The sequence below is a fragment of the Acipenser ruthenus genome, chromosome 23, assembly GCF_902713425.1.
Source record: "Acipenser ruthenus chromosome 23, fAciRut3.2 maternal haplotype, whole genome shotgun sequence".
NCBI lineage: Eukaryota > Metazoa > Chordata > Actinopteri > Acipenseriformes > Acipenseridae > Acipenser > Acipenser ruthenus.
The window spans coordinates 22,526,224-22,551,345 of record NC_081211.1 but is presented as its reverse complement, the minus strand read 5'-3'; the positions used below and the strand labels follow the sequence as shown (position 1 = coordinate 22,551,345).

Below are 25,122 nucleotides of genomic sequence, written 5' to 3'. Positions count from 1 at the left end.
CTATGGGTGACGTCATCAGTAAATTATGCAAATTAGTACCCTCAAAGGTTCAAACCTTTGTTCGGAAATGTGTTCCAAACCTTAAAAAAAAAAAAAAAAAGTCAAAATGTAGCCCTCGTTACAGCCCTAGATTCTTTGCACATTTCTTACAGTAGAGGAATTAATACATACTATTGTGCAGCATACTGGATACTTAATCTAGAAAGTCTTAATTTGGGTTTTGACTGACTCTCTGGTTTGTTCCACAGCACACAACACAGAGTTGAAAGAATCAGCACAGTACATCCACAGCTCTAATGCAGCTTCTTTGGGAATAAAATCTGTTAAGAATACTACATGGATCCAAGAGGCAATTCCAGACAAAGGTATAGTCACACAGAGTCTATTTACATGCGTTTACATTGGGTTACTGGGCTATGATAGAGAATCAAGTATTTTATTCTTTTCAAATAATATTTAAAAAAAAATCAATATACAACACAATTTTGACAAGACATTTGTTTACAGCTAAACTCTGCTTGAATTTACAGTAAATGTAAATTCTAAGCAGGCAGAGGGTGCCTCAACTGCTTCCTTGTTAGTATAATATTATAAAAAAACAAAAAGGAAAAAAAAAAAACTTTAGAAAAAAAAAAAAAGAAGTCAGATAACGCCCGTTATCGCAGATCCAACATGCACACCCTCCTGTGATGGCGGTGAGTTTTCACAAAAAACAAGAAAAAGAAGAAATTTATCCATCTCTCCAGGGGTAAAAGGAGGTACAGTTCTCTCTCCAATTGATTCAAGTTGGGGAGGCATCCTGATTTCAGACAGTTTTCAAACAGCTCCCCCCTCCAAACTTTTATCACACCCGAAAGTGTGCAAAGCACTGTGATGGCAGCCAAGTCCTTTCTTAGCAATGCAACTAGGAGCCAGTCCTCCCAGCACAAAGCGCTTTGCTCCTTCTGTCTGTCCAGCACTTTGGGGCTCTCCAGGCGGCACAAGACAAAAGCAAAGGCGATATAGCAAGTACAAAAGGTGAAATGCCGATCCTTGTTTGAAGGGAGTGGTGGGTTTCATTGAGGGAGGGGGGAGTATACAGAGTAAGATCTGGAGTTCAAATAGTCAGAGGAGAAAAGAGAAACTAGGAAAGAGGAGAGGGCGGAGATGATTTGCTGTTCGAGTCTGTCAATCAATCCCCCCAGCAACAGATGGATGCACATTCCCATCGGCAGAGATAACATGAGGCTTCAGTACCTCCAGAGCTTCCATCAGAGCAGCCAGGTAACCAGCAGCCAAAAGAGATGGGGGACCCCCTAGAACAGAAAGAGAACAGCTTAAAATAACAGGATGTAAGAGATGGGACACAAATTTGAGAATTAGAAAGCATGGTGTCATGATAGGCTAATCTTGGTCACACAGCCTCATTGGAACCCACAATACATTCAAGGGGTTATCAACGCAGCACAGCAAACAACCAGTACTGAATTAATAGGATATGCAGAGTGCCTGTCTCAGTCTATGACTGCTCATGAGCAAACTCAAATGAGACTTTTTATAATATAATCTCTCGCCTGACATTTCCACTGTTCAGTACAAGTTCCACTATTCAGTTTAAAAAAAAAAAAAAGTGTGGCTATATCATATGGGAACAATTTTTTCAAAAGCACGTTTTTCCATTCTCAAACAGCAAGGTGTAACATTGCCAAAAAAAGAGGGGAAAATATATATATTTTTGTCTCACAGTTTCGAGCTGCGCATAACATTAGGGCTTCATCTGGTAGCAATTTTTCCTGCATTACATCGATCACAATGCATTTAGCAGAGCGGCTGGGGTTCTCTCCAGCGGGGCTCTGCCAGAGCTGTCAAAAGCCATCCTGCCTCAGTGCTGGAGAACAGAGATGTGGGCTCTTGTAAATCGTAACTGAGCTATTAGTTGTGTTTACAAGGGAGCGCTGGAAACATGGCTGTGCTGGCTGGGAGCAACACAGGGTGTGCATGAAGTCCTGCCAGAGTTTCTTATTCTAATAACCACGACTGTCAACGTGCATTGGGCATACATTTAAAAATACAGATGAACCCGTTTTATATCACCTCACTTAATATCGTACCCTGTTTATTATCAAAAACCACTCGCCATGTACCATAGGTTCTTTGAGAAATGACCTCTCAATATCTCATAAAACACGCTTATCGTCACATTTTGTGCAGCCTGTCAAATGCTGCGTGGCCAGGCTATACTAAGTAAATCACAGGATATAATTAATTTCCAACGCAAATAACAACAAATAATCATCTCGGCTGATAAACTGACATTTTGTGCAGCCTGTCAAATGCTGCATGGGCAGTCTTAACGGGATACAGTTCAGTTACAAAACACTGACGTCACCAAATTGTTGTTCTTTAACAGTCAGTCTTATACAAATGCACACAAAAAAAAAATAAACCACCAAGTGCAATGCCTAATTGATAGCTCTCATCAGGTCGACAATTCATGACTTTTTAGATAAACAAATTGTTTTGTTCCAGTTAATGATACAAAACGTATGTTCTGTAGTAAACTATATGCATTTGTTTAAATGTAAAGAACGACTAAAAATGTACAGTATTAAAAACTCTGCTCTAAGTCACTGTTAGTTCTTTCTCCCTCCTCCCCCTTGCACTTGTAATGTGCTGTCATGGATGGCAATCGTGATATAAAAGCAGGTTCATCTGTACTTGCAAATACATTTAAATGGGTCAACACAGAACATTTACAGTGATCAAACGTGCACACTTACAAAATGGTGCCACAGAAAATGTACCACTTATTTGAATGTAAAATACCACTTAATTTGAAGGAGCTGTGTGAAAAGGAGGGATTGTACAGAGAGGAGGGGTTCATTACCTGGCTGGGTAGTAACCCATTCTCTGGAGATGTTTTAAGGAAGGGAGTTATCTGGAGATCTTGGCAGGTGTAGGTGCGGGAGGGACAGAGAGAAACAAGGGGTACAGGGGTCTTGGAGAATTTAGTACCTGGTGGGGCTGCAGTCTGTTATCTGGAGATGTAGGTATAGGTGCGGGACGGCGAGCGCCCCTCGTTCTGCCCGTTGGGAGCCATGCTTGATGCCACGTTGAGGAAGTCCCAGATCAGGATTGTGTCGTCATGAGAACTACTGATGATCTGGAACTCGTCAAACTGCAGCCTGAAGACCCGGCCAGAATGCTCCTAGAGGAGAGTGGAATAAGGAGTGAGAAACGCATTCTGATAATGAGATGCAGTTAAACACAGAGCACAACACGGACAAGATACTCACCACAAGGGTGCGCAAACAAAGAGTGCTGGCTGGGGCACGGGGATCCAGAGCAGCCTGCAGGTCCCACACCTTAATTTTTCTGGAAAGAGGAAAGAAAGGTCAAAGGGTTGACATCCCCAGACAAGGAGTTTGTGATTGTGAAGTGAAACTGATCAATGCATGAGCCAACACGTTTATGATTAAGTGTTATGGATGAATGAGTACCTTTCTTTTGTTCTCACTCATTACAGGGGCCTTAATTATGTATCCGTCTGAGGAGATGCATCTCTCCATGTTCAGATGTGTGAAGCATGGCGAGGACAATGCGCTGCGAGACTCACCCGTCATAGGCTCCGCTGACTATCCTCTTGTTGTCAAATCGGATGCAGCGGACCAGCTCCTCATGGCCCTCCAGAACTCGCAGACAGGCACCACACTCAATGTCCCATAGCCTGGGGACGCACATGGAAGGGTCACTCAAGTTGCTCAATTCAAATGCTGGGCTGTGGGAAGTGTGCCTTATTTCTATCCAACTAATCCCCAGACTATTCCCATCTTAGAATGCTTGTTTCCATTAATTGCAAGGATCATCACTGTCAAAGTACAGGCTCAAAATTCCCATAATGGCTTTGCACAGAGCTGAAGTACGCTGGCTGAATCATGTGTAAGTGCAGAAGAACAAAGCAAACCAGAATATAGTGATGTCACTGATCTGATGGAGTTTTAAGACTCGAAGCAAGAACATGGAAAATGATGCATTAGGTCAGCATGCCAATGAACCTACTTAGCTTTGATTAAGGTGATGTGCAGACCACAATGCAAACTACTTAGGTGCACAAAGAAAACAAACACTCATTTGAAACAAACATATACTACATGCAACTTCTGACAAGTTTCTGTACTTGTTTTTTACCAATACAACTATACTACAACACAAAGCAACAGAAAAAGTAAATGTTTAATATCTGATTTCAATTTATAGTCTTGGAAGTATTGGTTGAACATATGGGACTACAGAACTCTGATGCCAGATTTTTACTTAATGTCCACCAGTCACTGGCTCTACACATTTAAAAAGGTCCACTTAAATGGCCAGACGTACCGGATTGTGTTGTCAGAGGACCCGCTCACCACCAGCCGGTCCCGGTATTGAAGACATGCAATGCCACGCTTGTGTCCGTTCAGAGTGCGCACAAATTCACATGTGCTTGTGCTCCACACCTGTGAGGGGGGAATAAATAAAATTAAAAAAAATAAAAAACACAAATTACAAAAGGTCCAGTAACACAGCTGCACCTACTCAACAAGAGGATTATTACAGACCGCTTTGAGAAGTGTTCTTTTTAAATCCTTATATGAGACGTTCTCAAAACACAGCTGCAGAAGAGATGCATTTCACAGAGATAACTATATGAAATTCCCAGGTGGTTTGTAACACACGCTATCAAGGGGGAGTCCTTACCGGACTCCAGATGCCCCCTCCCCCACTCCCCTCTCCAGCAATTTACAAAATGAAATGCATTTAACTGATGCATTTCTCAGCAAGGTAAATGTTTATGAAAGATAAGGTTGAATAGTTTTAGCTGTACAATCCAGTTACATTCTAGAAAAGCCAATAGCAAGCTGTCCATATTTTAATTACATGCATGACAAAAAGTATAAAACCTCTGAAACCTTTTATTAAAAAGTCTTCAGAAATGCAAATGTCTTAACATTTATATTATTTAGGGCTGCAAACTAATCTGCTGCATCCCAGGAAGTCATTCTAAAACAAGAAGTTACAACTCATTGGCCCATTAGAGATATAGCTCCTAGTCTTGGCATACACCAAGCATTAAGCCATTGTAAAAGTAACAGCTATCCCTTTGACTTGATAGAGACCATTCTGACAGGGAGACAAGCAGACTGCTGTGCCAAAGCCCTGTCTGGAGTCTCACCTTTATGGTCCGGTCCCCAGAGGCAGAGACTATGTATTTGTCATCGAAGTCGACAACGTTAACAGCCGCACGGTGGCCCACCAGGACTCTGCGCAGGCTGATGTCAGTCGGGGAGGCCATGTCCCACACCGCGATCGACCTGTCCTTGGAGCAGGTCACCATCAGCCCGTTACAGAAACGCAGGTGAAGCACTGCTTCGTTGTGGTGAATCAGCGTGTTGAGAACCTCCCCAGTGTTTACATCCCACACCCTAGAGAGAAAGAATAATCAATCAGCCAAACCAGAAAGCAGAAACACATCACTCCCATGCACAGCAAGACCACAGTAAAACTGCACCACCACAGGACATTCAGCATTGCCACAGGGACACACTTTACTCAAAGGATGACACCCAGTAACAATTCCAAGTTGTATGAGGACCACTGTATAAAAACATGTATCTTTGTATTGTTTCACACTATTGAGATGCCCCTGTGTTGGCCACAGACTTACCGCACTGTGGAATCTGAGGAGCCTGTAACAATGACCCTCTCATCATACTGCAGACACAGCACAGAGCCCGTGTGGCCTGTCAGGATCTTCAGACACTCCAGGGTCTGCTTGTCCCAGATCTAGAGGACGGCGCACAGAAAGACACTCAAATAAGAGCACAGCAAAGAGGCACTTGGTAGAAATTGTACAAACGGCTGGTATTGTTTGAGGCTTGCAATAAAAGTACACCTGCAGAAGCCAACTTCAGAAAGAAACACAATCTAGGGACCAACTCAAAAGTAAAATGATATAAACAATACTCATTTATACATAAAAAAAACAATGCTCACTTAGTATGCAATGCATAATGTACTTAAAACTGTTCATATACAGTAAAGCAAACAAACAATGTACTTTATGAATTAAGTAACATCTTAGTCTAGGTTAAAGTTTAGAAAAAGGCTAAATGCTTTGGAAAACATGTTTAGACTTGCTGCCAAATAGTACAATATTCTGCCACCTGGTGTCCAACCTTAACTGCAACCTTAGTTTCTGATTATGGACTCATTTTCAGCATAGAACCTCTATTTCAATAAGATATCTCTAGGGAGTTGTCAAGTTCCACATCAAGTCTGCTACCCCAACTCACCTTGATGGAGTTGTCCCTCAGGCCACTGATGATCTTGTCATCATCGTACTGCAGGCAGTACACCCCTTTGCTGTTCTCCGAGCGGCACTGGATCCGCTGCAGGTTGTGTCGTCCACACCGCCAGTTTGCTTCGATCGTCTGGAAGGGAGAGATGCAGTGGTGAAGTGAAGACTGGCAACATTTAAAAGGTGTAGTGCATCACAGTTTAATTTTTTACATATTCATGGTGGTAGTAAGGTCTCCTTGTAAAATGTAAGTACACCGACATTGGGCTAGCACAAAGATTAAATATGTTATTGTGTAACCTCCAACTGCTGTAGGAGTCACTTATCAAAATGTCAATTTTCCCATCAACTGGATTCACCTGAAGACAACCCAGTTACTTGCTGTCCTGTCAAGCTCTGGGCTATTGGCAACCCTGTAAACAGCGCACAACACTGCCTGCTCCATAGCCCCTTTCCAACATTGAAACCATTCCACAGTTAATCCCTGGGATTACATGAAACCACAGAGATTACACTTAATGACAGATAATCGAGCTAGCAGGGACATCTGCTTCTTCCCCATTGTCCAGAAACCCAGAAGCATCCGCCTCTCTGGGGAAGCGGGCCCAGAGAATGTTTAAATAACAGGGAATACAAAAGAAACCTCTAGCTAAGATTTCCTTGGGAGTTTAAATTGTCTCATCTCATGTCTTGGAGTTCACTGCCCAAGGATGTCAAAGACTCGGACTCCTTTGCTAAAATTAAATCTTAAAACATGAAACTTTTGGTGTGCCTGACCCAACTACCCAGGTAAAGAAAGCATCTTGATATGTTGATCATGACAAGCACTAGGAAATGACATTGTAATCTATTCTACAAAGGGTGAAAAACTATGCCATAACCTTCAGTGGGAATATGAATCAGGAAAAGGGTTCACAGAGATGTGTGTGCTGTAGAAAAGGAGGAGAGAAGGCAAAAGGGTGAGAATGAGACTAGCTCCATTCCCAAGGATACTAAACACAGCTGTATGAGCAGGGCATTGGACCAGAGCGTTAATTTAGAAACCTGCAAACCACATGAAGGAGCTGTAGAGCGCAGGACCAGTAAATTTCAGGAGATGTGTCGCTCTGTAAACACTCTCACCTGCACGGGGGCGGAACAAGCCAGCTAAACCAGCTTACATCTCTAAACACAAAAGAACCACTGCCTCCCTCACTGGAGAGCAATTCAGACCCCTTGTGTAAAGAGGGAAAGAAAAGAGAAACACACACAGTGAAGGTCAACCGTGCATGACCCAGGCAGTTTGCAAGAAGGTGTGGGTATGAATATGATTTCTCATTGATTATGAGGAATTTCTACTAGCACCCAGTATGTTGTGTGTGTGCGTGTGTTTAGTTTGTTTAAATTGGCTCTGTTCCTCCACCTTTTGAAATGTTACCTCAATATCCTGGATGATCTTTGGGTAGAGCGACCTGTAGTAAGAGTTTGGTGGGATCTCAGTCGTTCTGTTTTTGAAAAGGTACTTCTCCCTAGAAAAGGAAAAAGCAGACAAAGTATTACAAAAATACAGCAAACTGGAATCTTTAATTATAATATGCTGCTCAACCCTGGAGTTTATCTGTATGCGTGTTGGGCTGCCTCTCACTCACCACTGGTGCCTCTCAGACAGCCCCTTCCACAGCGGGTCAGTGCGCACCATCCTCTCAATGAGCTTCTTCCATAGCATACCCTCCGAGATGACACGTTGCCACTCTTTACACACCAGCTCTGCCGCACACAGGGACCGAGCATCCAGGAACGACAGGATGTTCTCTGCAATGTGGTCCAGGCCCTGGGCTGAGAGAGGGGACGGGACACATTGACTGTGTAAAAATATACGCACTATTAAGGCCAGACAAACGCACATTTTAAATTTTCAGCAGTAGACACTGAAACCATTTCCTAGGGAATTTCTTTTATAAAATGGAGTGACAGTGAAACGTGGTCTACTTCTGCCACCTAGGGGTTAGTGAAAAAAAACAGACTACTTAAAATCACTTCTAAACTGTAGCAATAGGAATCTATTACACATCTTCACTTGTCACAGACGCCCTGGCAAGATCCTCGGCTGTCACAGGATCTTTATAGGACTGTTCCAGCAAAGCTTTACAAACACAGCAATTACCCCACAACAGGGGCACACAGAACCAGACAACAGACCAGATCCCCATGCCAGCAGGGCATTAGTAGAATGCAAGCAGATATTCCAGCATTTTTTTTCCCCTCCACCGGACAGTGTAGAGGCTACAGCAGTTTTCCATTCCCCTGCAGAGGCAGCTGGTGCAACAGAGACAGGCTACACTGCCACCCCTGTCTCTTGCACCAACACTGAGGGAGAGCTTGCAGGTTTATTACAGGAAACCAGTCCAACTACAAACAGCTCTTGCACTCACCGAAACTGCTCCCTAACCCGTGCATCTTAAATTTTTACTATTCTGGTCCATTTAAAACTACTCTTACTGACGTCTAGTTACAATACCACTATTAATCTACAAAACTGCACTGATTTAATCTAGATGAAGACAGCTTTGCAGATTGATGGCCAAGATGAAAATAAATACTCCTTTTACTTGGTCAGGTACAAAATAAAGCCCATAGTAAAACCTGGGAATGGCAGCTAGGCTCTTGCACTGCTTCACAACGGAAGTTTTATTTCCATGACGTGCTATTTGACTGGTGGCACTGAAATATGTATAAAAAAAACAAAAAAAAATTTTATATATGTATTTTTAATAGGATTTTGCATTTAGAAACTTGAGTCTGTGACTAGTCTTCAATTCTTACTGATGGTGTTAGATTTCCTATTTAACAGGTAATAAAAAACTTGGTCACATCCCAGAAAACTAACATGAGCACAAACTTGATGAGCTGCCCTACACAAATGAAACATGAAAGAAATGCATATCTGCTCAAATCATCTACACTGGTCAGAAGGAAGAAGTTTACTGTGTTTCGGGCTGGGAAATTACTGTAGAAATCCAACTGGTAAACCGATTCGAATTGCTTTGTTCCAATCCACAGGTGGCTGCATTACAGCCATGGCTCAAGCTGTAAATCTTGACAGTAGTAGCTGTAGTAGTAGTCGTAGTAGTAGTAGTAGTAGTAGTAGTAGTATCTTAGCAGATTTGGATTATGCTTTTTTGCGTTTCCTTACCTGGCAGGGCAGTGATGAAGTCCCGCTGCAGCATGGGTTTCAGGTAGGTGTTTATGTGTCCATGCTGGTAGTGGCACATGTGGGAGATGAGGTGCTCCACAAACTCCACCTGGTCCGACTCCGACCACTGGTCGAAAAATTTGATGCAGACGTCCTTCTCCTTCTCGTAGTTCCCCTCTGAGGGCCGTTTCCGTGACACAATCACAGAGGAAGGACCGTTACTGATCTGTGAAAGGAGGAGGAGGAGGAGGATGGGAGGTTAGAACTGCAAGTGCCCCTGAAGAACAGGACAGGCCCTGGTTTAGGGACAGCTGTTGGAGGCTAGAGGAATGCAGTAAGCAGATTAGTGTTAACAGATGATAGCGTTTTCTCCTCTTGTGTGAAGTTTTAATTCTATTGCACACTTAATTCAAGCTTCAAGTCTTATAAGCAAGACAATTATAAAAAAAAAACCAATCTGAATCCAATAATTTGAAGTGCTTGACAGGCTCTGTTGACAGAACAATCAGAACCTTATCAAAGTGGTGGCCGAGAGCTCGAATGACAGGGCAGTCCACTTACCTGGAACACTGTGCTCTTTTTGGGGGAGTCGTCTTCATTCTGTGCCTCCATTACAGAAGTATTCTGCAAAAAAAAAAAGAGGAAAAATGGTGTGAGGCATAGAAAAACACAAAAAAGCATGAGGTAGAGATGCTGTGAGTGAGCGAGCGAGCAACAGAGAGACAGAAGCAATTACAGGATCATAAAATTCAAATGAGCAGACCCCAGTTAGACAAGAGAAAACAATAGCCACATAGGCCGCTTGTGGAAATTAGTGCTGGGACAAAAATACTGCTTCAATTGTATTCAAAAGGCATAAAATCATGGTTTATCCCAGCACTAGAAGACGTTCTTGACAGACAGCTGGTCAGGTATACTGGACCAACAAGTAAGCAGTATCAACAACTCCGAGCGTATCTTCACAAAGGCTAAAAACTGAGAAAGGGATGCAGCTCAAGCTCTCACTCCAATTACTTCTACAATATATTTGTACAGTAATACAATTTGTAAAGGTTTATGGTCAATGGAGCTTAATAAACTGCACTACAATAAAACTGAGGAATACAGTTGCAGAAGTTAACTGTAAAATGGATTTCCAGTAGGTTATCGTTATTTGGACTAATATGGTCTTCACTTTCAAAATCTTGTTTTCCAAATGGCAAACAAAATAAACATAACTATTAAACTACTTTGTATTGTGTATAGCATTCTAAAATGTGTTTTGTGTTTGCAATAGGGCATCCTCCTGAATGCTAACATTATGATTGAGTGCTGATTCACGGTTTACTCCCTCAGCACTTTCCCACCCTTCCCCTGCCTGAAGCAGCTCTGCTCTATGTGGATGACTCATCCCTGCACCAGTCTCTCGCTATCACTGAATTGAGGAGAGGATCACAACACTCTGCTTTCAGCTTCTTCCCAAACACTGCAGAGGCACTGCAGCAACAGCACTATATCCCTGCAGCCAACTAACCACACCCTAGACTGTCCCAACCTATCCCAAACATGAGGGCAGTGCTTCCAGACTGTACATTACCTAACAGTAGAGGCTAGTGCAGAAGCAGATCTGCCATGCTGACACAGACAGCTGCTTGAATACTCACTTCTGCAGCACACAGAAGCAAGCCAGTTGTCTAGTTTAACCTATTCGGAAGATCTTGTTTTTAAGGGGGTCTGGAGTTCAATATTTCACATCCAGTCCGCACTGGCCAAATCCAATTAAATAAAAACGACGCAGACAGGGACACATTCAGGGTGACACAGCTAGGAAGGCTACTCATGACTAGTTACTTCCTGGATGAATTACAGATTTTATTGATTTAAACAAAACCGTTTCAAAACTGTCTATTCTACAGAGTTTGTGTGTCAAGTGTTGACCAGTAGACTCTTTGTAAGTAACGAGTGGATTTCAGGAGACGAATCCAAGATCAATTTAGTCATATAAAAAAGACCCACAGTTTATTTTTTCCTCTATTTTGTCTGTTTCCCAAATCAGTGAATGATTTATTACTGTGACTTTCAAAAACAGCTGCTTCCTATCAATCCTACTTTGTTTCACTTCATTATTTGGCCACCAAAGCAACAAAAAAAAAAAAATTTAAAAACGAAATCCAGGTTTCAAAAAAAAAAAAAAAAAAAAGAAAGTGTATTTTTGCTCAATTTACTAAATTACTCAAATGTATATTCTATAAAGAAATGACAAAATGAAAACTCCCAAGTTCATAAAAACATCCTTGACAATACCCATACATATCCCAGGAAGTAAAAATACTAGGGTTGGGACGATTTCCGGTAACTCGGTAATATCTTATTGAACAGAAGTCACAAAATGTACAATACTGTATTTATTAAGATGATTTTTAATGACAGCTGAATTTATGCTATTTTTGTTTTATTTATTCCACAAGTAATTCCAAGTATTCCACCTGTTCTAGTAGAATTGAATAGTATGTCTTGTAGTGTATTGGAGCAGCTGCCACTTCCGCCCCAAGGATGACCCAGTGCTTGTGAGGCTTGTGCGAGGTTTCACTGAGAAAAGGCAGAGAGTGAAAGCAGCAGTGAGCATGCTTTCAAAACAGCTTAACAAAAAAAACGCTACAAGTTCAATATCTATTTCTGTATTTTTGGAAAAAAAAAAAAAAAAAAGTACCCTACATGCAAAATATGCCACACCAAGGTTATCATACCAACAGAAAACAATGGACTATTTTAGAAAATAGCAGGTAGGCTGTGTTTTTTTTTTTTTTTTGCAGCCACGCATACAATGTAAACTATTCTATGTATATTTAAAATTGATTTATTTCTTCATTATGCACAGTACATGTAAGGTACTGTATAGTAGCATAGCTGTAAATGCAGCAAAAAGAACTATTTTGTTTTGTGTATTTAGTTGGGTAAAAAGAAAGTGCACCAAATTCCTTTAGTTTCAAATTAAAATAATCTTATTTCTGAATACTATAGTAATTTGCAGAGAAGACATGATTTTGTGTGTTACTGTTATTTACAGTAGCCTATAGGCTATTTATTATTATTATTAAATATTTCTTAGCAGACGCCCTTATCCAGGGCGACTTACAATTGTTACAAGATATCACATTATACATTATTTCACATTACATACAATTACCCATTTATACAGTTGGGTGTTTACTGGAGCAATCTAGGTAAAGTACCTTGCTCAAGGGTACAACAGCAGTGTCCCCCACTGGGGATTGAACCCACAACCCTCCGGTCAAGAGTCCAGAGCCCTAACCACTACTCCACACTGCTGCATCAAAATGCACCGAGTATTGATTTGATTAATATTTGTATACTGTAGTCATTCGTAATGTAACGTGTAAAAATAACACATTACAGAAATGGTATTTTAGCAAAAAGGAAAATACATTTAAAATAAATCGAGCAGTACACATTTATTTTTAAACCAGACACTTGATTATCCCAGGTAACTGCTCCTCAATTTAGCGAAGGACTACTGTAACCAGCAGCTGCAAACAATAATTGTAATTATCACGATTTTTTATTTTTTAATCCGACAATTACCTCTTCAGAGATTGTCAATATTGTCCCAACACTAAAAAAAGACAAATCTAATTTAAATTTAAGTCAAATTTAAATCTAATTTCTCAAAGTACTTGGTCTCATCTGGTAACCAAAAAAAGTCTGTGGCACATATTAAAAGTTGGGAGAAGAAATTCAAAGCGTTCATAGAAATACACAAGTTTGAGAGATAGAAGGTAAACTCGTTAGATGACTCCCACTTCCAAATAGTCTCGTTTTACAAGGAAAATCCTGGAAGGAGGTCCTTCAGCACAGACACTAGTTTAACAAAGGGGTAAACATGCAAGCAGGTCTGAAAACACCAATACCTGTGCTACTTGCAGCTTCAGAACCTCAAACAAAAACGTATCCGAGCTCCCTCACAGGGCAGACCACTATCGAGTGAATCCTGCTCAGGGGTGAGCCTGCAGACTGCTTTGATCAGTGTCAGGAATGCGAGCAATAGCAGTTAAGTGCAGAGACATCCTGGGTGCTTTCGAAAAACAGGTCGAAGATCACAGAAGTATAGAGGCCGTTCAAGCATATTTTCTGTTGACAAGATTAAATCTGTCTCTACACAGGAACACAAAGCCTGGTTAATCTGATAAATCATGTCTGATCAGATAATCTGTCAAACCCCTCAAAACAGTAGACGTGGTTCGACAGCTCTTAACAGATACATGGAAAAGCAGACCGGTTGTTTCAATTCTCAAACTAAAAAGAACATGTAACTAATGCAGACATTAAATTTGATCGAAATTATTATATGTGGATGCTGGATGCATGAGGATTGGCAGGTTGAGGAATTAATAGCTTCTCTCCATACCTTCCTCTGCCACTCCCCTCAAAACATCAATCTGACGCAGTGTAGTCATGGTCAGATATCAGACACCAGACACAAGGCCGTCGTTTTGTGATCCTAGCTGCAAATGGTTACAGTAAAAAAGTGTGATTATTCAGTTGATCTGAACTATGGTGTATCTAACAATTCCACCAGTTTAAATAATTAATAAAAAAAAGCCCCAAGGTATTAAAATCTAAGATCCAACTGTTCATATATCCGTCGCTGGTTATAAATCAACTGAATAGACCCCAGTGTGTCTATTTAAACCAGGAATGGACTGACTAGAATCAAACATAGTAAAAGGTAGTCTCTTCATCAGTAATGGTGGCAGAAACAAACAGGCAGAAATAAGGATTCATCTTGTAGATCAGTTAGCTATAACATTTTATAAGTAACTTAAAGGTCTAATTAAGCAAACTATCCATTCAATTAAGGGTCTAGTTGAGTAGCGGAGAGCTCAGTTGGAATGAAAACCATCAGACACAGGGGGTCCCCAGGACCAGGTTTGAGAACCACTGTTGTAGTTGACTCAATTTAAATTACATTTTGGTAGTCTTGTAGCTCAGAGCCCCACATCATGTCCTGTTACAGCACTCACTCCCACACACCACTGCAGCTAATCTTCCATGTCAAACCTACTGTACTATCGGCCACCAGCCCCAGAGGAACCAGCCGCCTTCAAAATTCCCCCCCTCGTTCCGCACCATTAAACCAGCGTACAGGTAGAACACGTTAACTGGAATCTCCCTTTGCAAGAGAAATACTGAAAGCCAACACTGCTCAGTCACACTACATTGCCAACAGGTGTAACCACTTGCAAAGCCAAACCAGTCACATTTCCTGCACACTTGCCTGTACCAACTACTGTTAGATGATGGATAGCAGGTTAGTAGTGTCTGGTGGTTACACAAGGGACTGGGTGATCAAATATTTTATTTAAGCATCTCACATTTCATTTTTTATTTCAACCCCCTGTCTACATTACCACTTCTCCTCCTACAGTAAAAGTAATACTACAATCCATTACACATGTCAAATTTACAAACTGCAGTATAGTATAACAACAAAACTAAAGAACGGGTACAAGACAGGCATTCATACAATAAAGAATTTAAGAGCATTCTAATCATGAAGGCAGACAGAGAGAGAGCATGAACGAAAAATAAAAAAACTCAAAAGATGGAATGGCAGCTACCTAAAGAAATGCTAGGAGCAACAGAGAGGAATCAGGTTTCCTGGGCTTTGAGCACAGGAAACTCAGATAGATGAGGAACAATGCTGCCGCTGCAATTTGAATTTACTCATTTCATAAATACCGGAGTTCTCTACCAAAAAAGAGAAAACACATCCTTCTCTTAAGACTCAACCCACTCCCAACCTTCAGCGCTTCCATTAAGAAAACTAAATGTTGCAGATCACACTTTGAAAAAGTGAGGCCTCACCTGCAGCCACACTGCTTAGTTTTCAAATGAAAAGTTAGGACCTAGCTGTAGCCGACAGGACACAGGAGAAAAGATCCCTATGACAACATTCATGCGGTAAAAGTAGTATTAATGCTTTTTAGCATAAAGCATGCTTGACCATTTCCAATAAGGTCACCGTAGTCGCCCACGACACAGCAGTTGACAGATCTGCAAAAACTGATGAGAGGTTTTAGTGCTCAGAGGCAACACATACATCGAAGCACGACCGATTCACAGCAAACTCCAAGAAAGCAGACACAGGCAGGCAGGCAACAGGCAGACATACGCGATCACAGTCAACACAGCACAACAAGGAAAGTAGAGAGGCACCTGAAGACACCGGACACTGGGCATGCTCTGCAGGCACCTCAGTGCACACATGCTCTCTGCCAGGTGGGAGCAGCCTAGCCACAAAGACCTGGGCACAGAACACTGCAGGGAGGACAAAAAAGAGAGGAAGGGAGAGAGAGGCGGTTAGGGCCACACACAATCACAAACACAGGTACACTGCGGTTGCCACAGCTACTGCTTGCATGAACCTTCCAATTCAGTTTGGGAGTGGGTGGTGTGATACTGATATTATCCACCAGGTGCAGACATTTTGCCACCTGTTCAAAACACTAAGGATTATATTATTCTTAATATAATCCCACGACCCTCCGGTTAAGAAATATATTTTCTTCAGTATCAAATATTTACAGCTTTCCTTCTAATGACTGTACCCCACTGTTAATGGGTTGTTCCCACCAAGAAGAATCGTGGTAACTTTCGCTATTGGAGATCTGGTCCTACGCTTTGCTAGACCAGATCTCCAATAGAGTAAAACTCAGTATCCATACAGTATTCCAAGATTGAGTAAATCTAGAAAACAAAAAAATAGGGACACAAAACGTGAAGGAAGGTAAATGCTGGTGACTGGTACTATAATTGCACTCCAGGAAGGAGGCCACAGCTATGCAGTAGGTGTGACACCAGTTACAAAAGCACCTGGTGAGGATGGAGAACATGTCAGCAAAGCCACAGCGATGTTGGTCTAGTCAGCCTGGATATCCCGCATACGTCACAGACATCCTCCAGACACCGTCCTCAAAGCAGAGCTGGGAAACCAGAGCTATTCCAGTCCAGCTCCTCTTCCAAACCATGTTCAACATGTTTTGATTGACTACATAAAAACTTCTATCCAGCTGTTGTTCAGTCAAGGATTTGCTGCCCACCCTTGCCTTGGAGACACACACACACACACAAATAAATCCCACACACCAGGCAGCCATTCCAAATTTTTCCTGGGCATGCATGTGCCCATCCCAAAGCAAGGCACATTATTAAAACGAGTCCTAAAATAGCTTGCTTGCTGTATCTTTTTTATCCTTGGCATGTTAGTACAGCACACTGCAGGTTACACCCACGACTTGTAAAGACCCTGGTTCATTTCTGGCTCAATAAAGAATTGACCGTTGATAGATAATGATTCAACTTAGTTACAGTACATAATACTCGGGGGCTGGTTTAAACGTATTACCATCCTGTATTGTACACATTTGATAAACAAAAAAGTGTGAGGCTGCTTTCCAACAATCTCTCTTGATAACACAATACAATTATTAAACTAGACTACCAAAGTGTGATGTCACTACCTTCACAGGCAGTTGCAGAGGCAACAGTTAACATTTTCATCATGGTGCCCTGAATAATTGGCTGCAGTTTGCGTCTCTGTCTTGAGGGAATGTAAATGAACTAAAAGATTCACACAGGTTATTCCGATTACATTCCGAGGCAAACCCTGTGTCATTTCAAGGTGTTATTTTTAAATATATTTGACAAAATCAACCCATCAAAAATCACACTAAGACAATAGTGTTTGGCAGCAGACAGTGAAAGTGTAGAAACCCCATAATGACACACTTCTAGCATATTGCTGATACTGCACTGCAGAGGACCAGAGAAGAATATGTTGGCAATAAGTGTCAGAAAAACAGAAAGGATAAGCAGCATCAGCTTGTTTGACCCGTGTGCACTGACCCTATCAACTACAGAGCTATCTGCCTGCCTCTTCTGACTTTTTAAAAAAAAAAAATTATCTATAATACTATTTAAGTTATGCTTTTGGCATGTCATTTAAATAGAATTTAAAATGTCACTTCCATTGCATGGTGGTTGAGTTGAGAATCAATCACACCACCAGCTCCTAATGCTGGATCACATGGCTTTCCTGTTCACTGGCAATGTAGTGAATGAGGCAGTACAGGACCAGTTAGGTCTCTATTGTAATTAAAAATGTCATGTTCATAACTGCTGAGCCCAGTGATGACCTTGCTCTGGCCCAGCCTTGCTGCATCCCCGATATGTTTACTGATCCTTTCATTGCAAATGGATAAAGACAGGAATTAGCCTATCCACTGCACGCAAGTGTCATGAAGTTTGAAAAATAAATAAATTAGGTCAGGTATATTTCAACCAAAATAACTGTTCTCCACCCCTTTATATTTTGTAAAAAAATAAGCACCCACGAGACCCTGTCCAAGTGTATGCATTTGAACAAAGCAGCAGGCTAATGGTGTAAAATTTGAAAGGTTATTACAGGGCCATGTCATAGACACACATTTTGTTGGGGGCAAAATGAGATATAAATCCCATTCAGTTCTCCAAAACAACTTTGCTTGGCTGTGGAGTCAACTGTTTGTATGGCTTGTCAGAATTGTAGACTGCTCTATGTAACCAGGGCACTGCTTGCATGACATTATACAAAACCACAGCAAGCGAACGATAAGTGCTACTATGCATTAGAAAAAATGGCTTCGTAAATGCAAAACACGCCTACGGTTCCATTAAGTGCTTCAGTGGCATGCTCAGTTCATGATCTCCCCAGCGTGTTCAGACCGCTGCCCCCCCAGGTCAGCACAAGTCTTAATTGTGGGGTAGAACAACTCCCACCCCTTCTCTCCTTGCCCAGCTCTCACTGTGCACTTGGGGTGGAAGGGCTGTCCCAGCGAGGGAGTCCATATCTCAGTCTCACACACAAGCACAGCAGCATCCTCTCAGCCGAGGGCACAATCTCTCTCCTCCACTATACCACCTCCTCGCCCAGCTCTTGCTGTGCACAGCCTGCAGCCACTCCACTTTACAGTTACTGTAATACGGAAAACAACAATTGTGGATGCAAGCAATTATTGTTTATAAAATACCATGCAGTATTATTTATTATTATTATTATTATTTATTTCTTAGCAGACGCCTTTATCCAGGGCGACTTACAATGGTTACAAGATATCACATTATTTTTACATACAATTACCCATTTATACAGTTGGGTTTTTACTGGAGCAATCTAGGTCAAGTACCTTGCTCAAGGGTACAGCAGCAGTGTCCCCACCAGGATTGAACTATTTCATTAGTGAAAATGACCAAATTCAGCTGTCACTCTTCCTTCCTCAACATTTGACAAAGGAACTATTAAACATTTTAACACACACTTTGTCCAGCACCGATACCAGTTGCAAACACAGTTCAGTGAACTTGTCGTGGAAATCACCCCAGCTCCACAAGGTGCATCACTAAGGTCACCTGATCGGGAAGGCAATTTACTGGAAATCAATGAAGCATGGCACGTCCGAGTCAGGGGTGTGGAGGGAAGCCTCTGCAAAACTGGGTCTTACTACAGTAAATCGATAAACAGTATCGAAAATATGCCTCTGTTCAATAACCGGGCAGTTTTAAAAGTATTAAGCTACCAAAACAAATGATAAATCAAAAACATTTCACACAAAGCACACTGCACCATAAACTTGTTAACCTAATACTTGGAACAAAAATCCCAGTTGTTTGTCTTAGTAAAATCATCACTGTTGTTAATGAACAAGCTTAATACTATAGAGACTAATTGTAATTTGAATACCCCGACATGCAAAAGGCTGGTATTGCAGCTTGTTTAACAAACAGATACAAATTACCTCCCCCCCATCTCCAAAAAATATCTAAATTAATAAATTAATAAATCTTACCTGTTAATTGATCCTTTCACCGACTTTGCGGAAATCCAGAACACACTTTCTAAAAATACATTAAAACAATGCAGCTTCATCCTCAACCTCCTCACATTTAGCAATATTGTGCCCATTTCCAAAATACTTTGCTATGGTCTGATATTCCCCATTTTCATTTTTTATTAATTATTAATGCAAAGAGCAAAAGTTTTATTTACTATTATTTTTATTTTTTTAGTGTGTCCAATATTTTTTTCACTGCTGCAATTCCCTACATGGCTCAAGAGACCCAAAGGTTCAATGGGCATCCTCTGATCCCACGACTAAGCCAGCTTAATTTTAACTCAGGAACTCGAGAACAGATGTCAGCAAGCTGCCTACCTCTGGAGGACAAAGTCCAGCCCTGCAGGTGTCCGACTTTGAACTCACTGGGCGCCTGGCCAGCAGGGTTCACTGTAGCGCAAGGAGGAGAAACAGTCCTTGCCGGTTTTGCCACTCTAACCCACGGGAGCGCCAATGCAATGCTACCTTCAGACTCCCCAGCGAAGACCGGCCTACTTCGCACAGCCAAGACCCAAACCTGCGCGGTAGGGCTCACCCTGCGCACAACGCGGCTGCGTTAACTGATCATCTGGGATCTGGGATATAAACCCATCAGTTGTGAACAATTCATCATATTTTTGTATTAAAAAAAAAAAAAAAAAAAGGCAGTTTTGGCATATCGATGTATGGTACCAGTAATAGTAATATCCTGTTCGGTTTGCTTTTTGTTTTCTTATGGAGTGGATGGGTGTACAGTAAAATTGACATCTTAAAACATAACAGACAAGACGTGAACTTACTCTTTTCACACAGAGACGCTTCTAAAAGAGAAGGATACCGGTACTTCACCTTACTGTTGGATTGTCTGCCTTGATATTTAATGAGTCTGCTAAACTTTGAGTAGTTATGGGTAATTGATTCTCACCGCTGTTATACTTGCAGTAGTAAGGGGTTCTAAATGACATTACTAAGCTACAGTATTTTAAATGTAGCTCTACTTTTGTGTTCAAGAATGCGGCCGATTCTACAATTGCGCCCACATCTACTCATTCAAATAGTGTTGACTACACAACAAAACAACTGTTTTTAATGTTGATCAGTGTTATCTATTGAATGAATTATCATGCGGAAGAGCAGAGGCTAGTTATGGAACATTTCCAAGTCCATAGGGAAAGATGACAATTACTGCATGGTTTGGTTGGATTTCTTTGTTTAATGTGCCGGTATTGTACATTTAAGACCCATGAACGCCAGTGATTGCTATAAGGAATACAATTATACCAGTTGTCATGAACTAAAATATTTGGAATTTTTTTTTTTTTTTTTTTTTTTTTTTTTTTTTTAAGAATGAACGTGACTGCAGGAAATAAAACTCATACAGTAAATGGAGTGCATCCAGATAGGAAGAGTAGCTTGATAAACGCATTTGTTTTAAATGTAAAACGCCTTTTAAAAGAAAGCAGTTAAATGCACCAAATGGAAAGAATGTGGAAACATTGGTGAGTATTACAATTTGTACATAATTAACCCATATTTCCGGTTTCTTAACTATAGGAGCCAAGTGTTGTCACATTAAGCCCTGGGTTTAAAAAACTATAACTTTGTTATTAAACATGAATATACTTTATGAAGTGATAGACAGATAGCTAGAACTCTTTCCATGAGGGGGGACCTTGTTCATAATAAAAAAACCCTGCGTTACTGGAGTTACTCAGGGAGGAACCAATATCTTTTTTCTTAAACTTTTTATTTCTCTGGAAAGATCCCTGCAATAAATGATTATGCTGGGAGCCCACCATCCATAGTACACCCTACAAAATCAGTCCTCCTAATCCAATATAAAGCCAAAGCCTGGACAGCAGTAGTTGGGATTTGCAATTCACAGAAGAATTTATGACCTGGGCTGAATAATGAGCTTGTTAACTGAACTGTGTACAAACCACAGTGCCCTCAGATCACCAGGGCCAATCCGCCATCACAGCTGGAATCTGGAAAGTCAGGCCACTCGTATATTCTGTATTTATTTCATTTCAACAGATATCTAGTAATACAGGGTGGCCCATTTGAGTAACTTGTTCCTTCAAAGTAAAAAGCCATGTCCCCTCTGCAAAGGTTGGGAAGATTAAGAGGGCTCTGGATTTCTGGGCAAGGGTACAAGTATAATAATACCCCTAGCTGTTTCGAATATGTCTTTAATGTCTGTAAAACAAACATACCTGCAATTTTTTTTCATCTTAATAGTATCTCTAAAATGCCCCCCACCCCCCCTCTCCTCTCCTCTCCTCTCCTCTCCTCATAAACCACACTGCACTGCTTTTCAACCACAATCCGAGTACACAGATTTACCCTATAATTGCCTATCTCAGCTACAGTAGATGGACATCCAATCTCCTTTAACTACTGTAGACAATGGAAGTAAAACTGCAAATTCATCGAACGTGAACAACATGGCTTGGCGAATTACCGGTCAACTGTAGATAATAAGGTGTCTTCTGTCCTCTCAGCACAGCCCAGCCTGTATTTATATAAAAGTATTCACCCATTTAAATACTGTATTCCTGTCCCTGAGCTGGCGGGGAAACACAGCTGCCATTCCCTGAGCTAGCTGGTAACATTATATTTATAACCAGTTTATAATAGAGCGCCTCAGCAGCACACATTGTCCATGTTTATGATCAGCTCGAGGGATGTGCGATCTCAGACCCAGGATCTACACTTCCTCCCTAAAGCTACACTGCAATAACAGTTCCACAATGGCAGTATGAAAAATAACACTGCACTTGTCAATATTTAATAGCCAAAGTTTATTTTCAATCCACTATACAAAAAAACAATTGACTTTTGGGTGTTAGAGCCTGCATGTTCCACCCCCTCCCAATGAAAACACAAGGTCAGTATCAGACTAATAACATCCCTCCCTGGTTAGGACAGTCTCCTCCCCAGCTTAGATTTACTGTTTACCTACCACTTAAAAGACAGAAATCAGTTGCTGACTGGTTATTATGAACAGGATCATTACACATTTATGCCACACACGATTCTATGCTATATTTAAATAGATTAACAACATCTAAAATCATATGCAAGATAGGGAATCAGGTTTGGTTAAAGTCACAATTACACATTGTTCCTCAATTGTGGATCATTTATTCAATTAAACCTGTGATCATGGAAACAGTATTCATAATTACACTGAGCCAATGTAGAAATATCTGGGTTGTATTCAAGACATCATATATTATATGTTCAAGAACTAATACAAGTAGTGATCATATTGATTTAACCAGAATCGTGGTAATACCCTCAGGATGAGAGGAATTATCAATGTTGAACTACTATACCAAATACATATGTCTTTAAAGCCCCTTTTACAATGAAACACATAGCTAAGTTGTTGGATCGTTATTGTTATTATATTTTTAGGCCTGTCACAAACTTTGTTTGTTTAATATTCTTTCAAAATGTAAACAAATTGAATTATTTTGAATTTGCTTATTGACAGAAAACAGTGAAAGTCAAGATTAATATTTTCTCATCAGTTCTGCCTTAAGGAATGTCATATAATTTCATTGAAATATCGGAATCACTTTGTTGTTGACATTCACAATGGCCTAAACCTTGAAATCTGTGTAGTGTCTCAGCAAATTAATTTCGTGCTCAAGGGTTTTTTTTTTTTTTTAAATAGAACAGGTTACATAATACATAATTGATCTGTTTTACAGCATTTTATTTTAATAGATGCAAGTTCTTAAAGGCCTACAGTAGTAAGCATAACACTTAGATAAACTATTGTATTTTGATTATATATTATATATATATATATTATATATAATCATGCGATACAGGGACCATTTGCTGTCTAAACTATTCAACATAAAATACCCATTAAATGTGTTACTTACAACAATCCTTGCCATTCACAAACAATGACACTGAATTCAAGGCAGTTGGTAACTAATAACAAAAACAAATAGACCTCGATTTAGTGTGCGTAGGTATGTATGTTAATATTTTATCGGCATCTTAATTACAAAAAAACACTGTTTAAAAAAAAAAATAAAAATAAAAATTAGGTTATTCGTACACTGCTGTTCACACCAAACCATTACAGCATCTAAAACATTACACCCAATTTAAAATAGAAATGCACGTCTGTGTTACGCCGGTGATATATATACGATATTATATTTCCCAGTTATGTTTGTAAATTACTTATGTGTGTGTATATATATATATATATATATATATATATATATATATATATATATATATATATATATATATATATATATATACACACATACATACATACATACATACATACACACACGTTATTACAAAAGTATAATCTTGAAGACAATCCCAATACTTCCTCCTTGCCAGGATCCTAAAATTACCCCCCCCAAAAGAAATATATATATATATATATATATATATAGATATAGATATAGATATAGATAGAGAGAGAGAGAGAGAGAGAGAGAGAGAGAGAGAGAGAGAGAGAGAGACACACACACACACACACACCTCCGATTGTCAAAAACTGGGTTAAACATAGTACGCATACTTTCAAAATAAAACCATATCTGTTGCTGCATTTAAAATTCTAGTTATGTGATGTATTTTTATGTAAATGTACCCAAGGTAACCGCAGTATGAAAACGTACTTCTGTCTGTGTACCACGATACCGGATTCCAACCTACCTTCCAACACAACAAGAAAATGTACAACCTACGTCTCAATATAAAAATATAACCTTTTCTTCCATACTCATTTTTATCCCAATATTGTATTTGGTTTCAGTGTTATACATATATTTTATCGGTATTTTCAAGAGTGCGTTTAAAAAAAAGGGGGGTTTAAACCTAATCTGAAACAATCGACCTCTGGCTCCCTCTCCTCGCTCCACCTTTGCCGAGTTGGATATCTCTTCCCCGCAGCCTCTGGGCCGACAATCGGGGCCATTTCTCTTCGCGGACCTACTATTCGAGTGTAGCTGTCCCTCTCCGAGGTGACTCACCATTAACTCCAGGGTTTTATCCTCGATCTCGGGCTCCATGTTGTTGTTTCCCCGAAACTCGCAGCGAAAATGGAAACCCAGCCCTGCGTCAGCGGCTCGTACGTCACCGCGTACAAGCAGAAGGAACGTTACCGTAACAAGAGGGACGATAGGCAGTTACACGCGGGTCCAATCAGCTCTGTCCATTGGCCATTGGGCGCGGAGAGGGCGGTATCTTTCTCTGTCTAGTCTGTGCTTATTGGAGTACAACACAAAAGAAGGTCCATTTTATTGGTTACCGGTCGCCGAGCGGAAGTCAAATGAGGCCACACTCACCATTATAGTTAGGGCAGAATTCACGGAGGTGGTGGTTGGAATTGGTATTCATACAAACCCATCAACGCATATTATTTTACGTAAAGACGAGTTAATTCCGTTTCTGTTCAATGAGCCGACACTTTAATTGAAGTCATTTTTTAGGACACTTAAAACACATTACAACAATTATGCACTATTACTGATCATAATACTCAGCAATTAAGACAGGTGACAAAGCGCGTTAAGTCTCCTAACAGCCGTGTCTGTTGATTGACATGTTTTCAAATAAACCCTATGCCTTAATTGTCTATTTCCAGCAACAATACTCATTTTTACAACTAGTTATGGGTGCATGTTCTGTAATGGCGGTTTCTGTTTTTCAAGTACCAGAGTGCAATCTTATGTGCC

General features: G+C 40.5%; 1 protein-coding gene across 5 annotated transcripts; it reads right to left on the bottom strand.

The window, feature by feature from the left end:
* Window positions 1–401: 401 nt before the first annotated feature.
* On the bottom strand, window positions 402–24,650 carry LOC117413404 (F-box and WD repeat domain-containing 11-B). Of its 5 annotated transcripts, XM_058996834.1 has the most exons (14): window positions 24,418–24,650; window positions 15,705–15,806; window positions 10,050–10,112; window positions 9,489–9,714; window positions 7,945–8,131; window positions 7,734–7,824; window positions 6,312–6,449; window positions 5,684–5,802; window positions 5,192–5,441; window positions 4,357–4,475; window positions 3,596–3,706; window positions 3,276–3,354; window positions 2,995–3,187; window positions 402–1,295 (listed from the first exon to the last, which is right to left on the bottom strand). In XM_058996834.1, the coding sequence occupies exons 1-13, from the start codon at window positions 24,454–24,456 to the stop codon at window positions 3,014–3,016; spliced, it is 1,698 nt and encodes a 565-aa protein (XP_058852817.1). In that variant the 5' UTR covers window positions 24,457–24,650; the 3' UTR covers window positions 402–1,295; window positions 2,995–3,013. The 5 variants fall into 5 exon arrangements, with proteins under 5 accessions (XP_058852817.1, XP_058852819.1, XP_058852818.1 ...); XM_058996836.1 differs by lacking the exon at window positions 15,705–15,806 and having other exon boundaries at window positions 24,418–24,648; XM_058996835.1 differs by lacking the exons at window positions 15,705–15,806; window positions 24,418–24,650 and adding an exon at window positions 24,282–24,388.
* Between the last annotated feature and the right edge of the window lie 472 nt (window positions 24,651–25,122).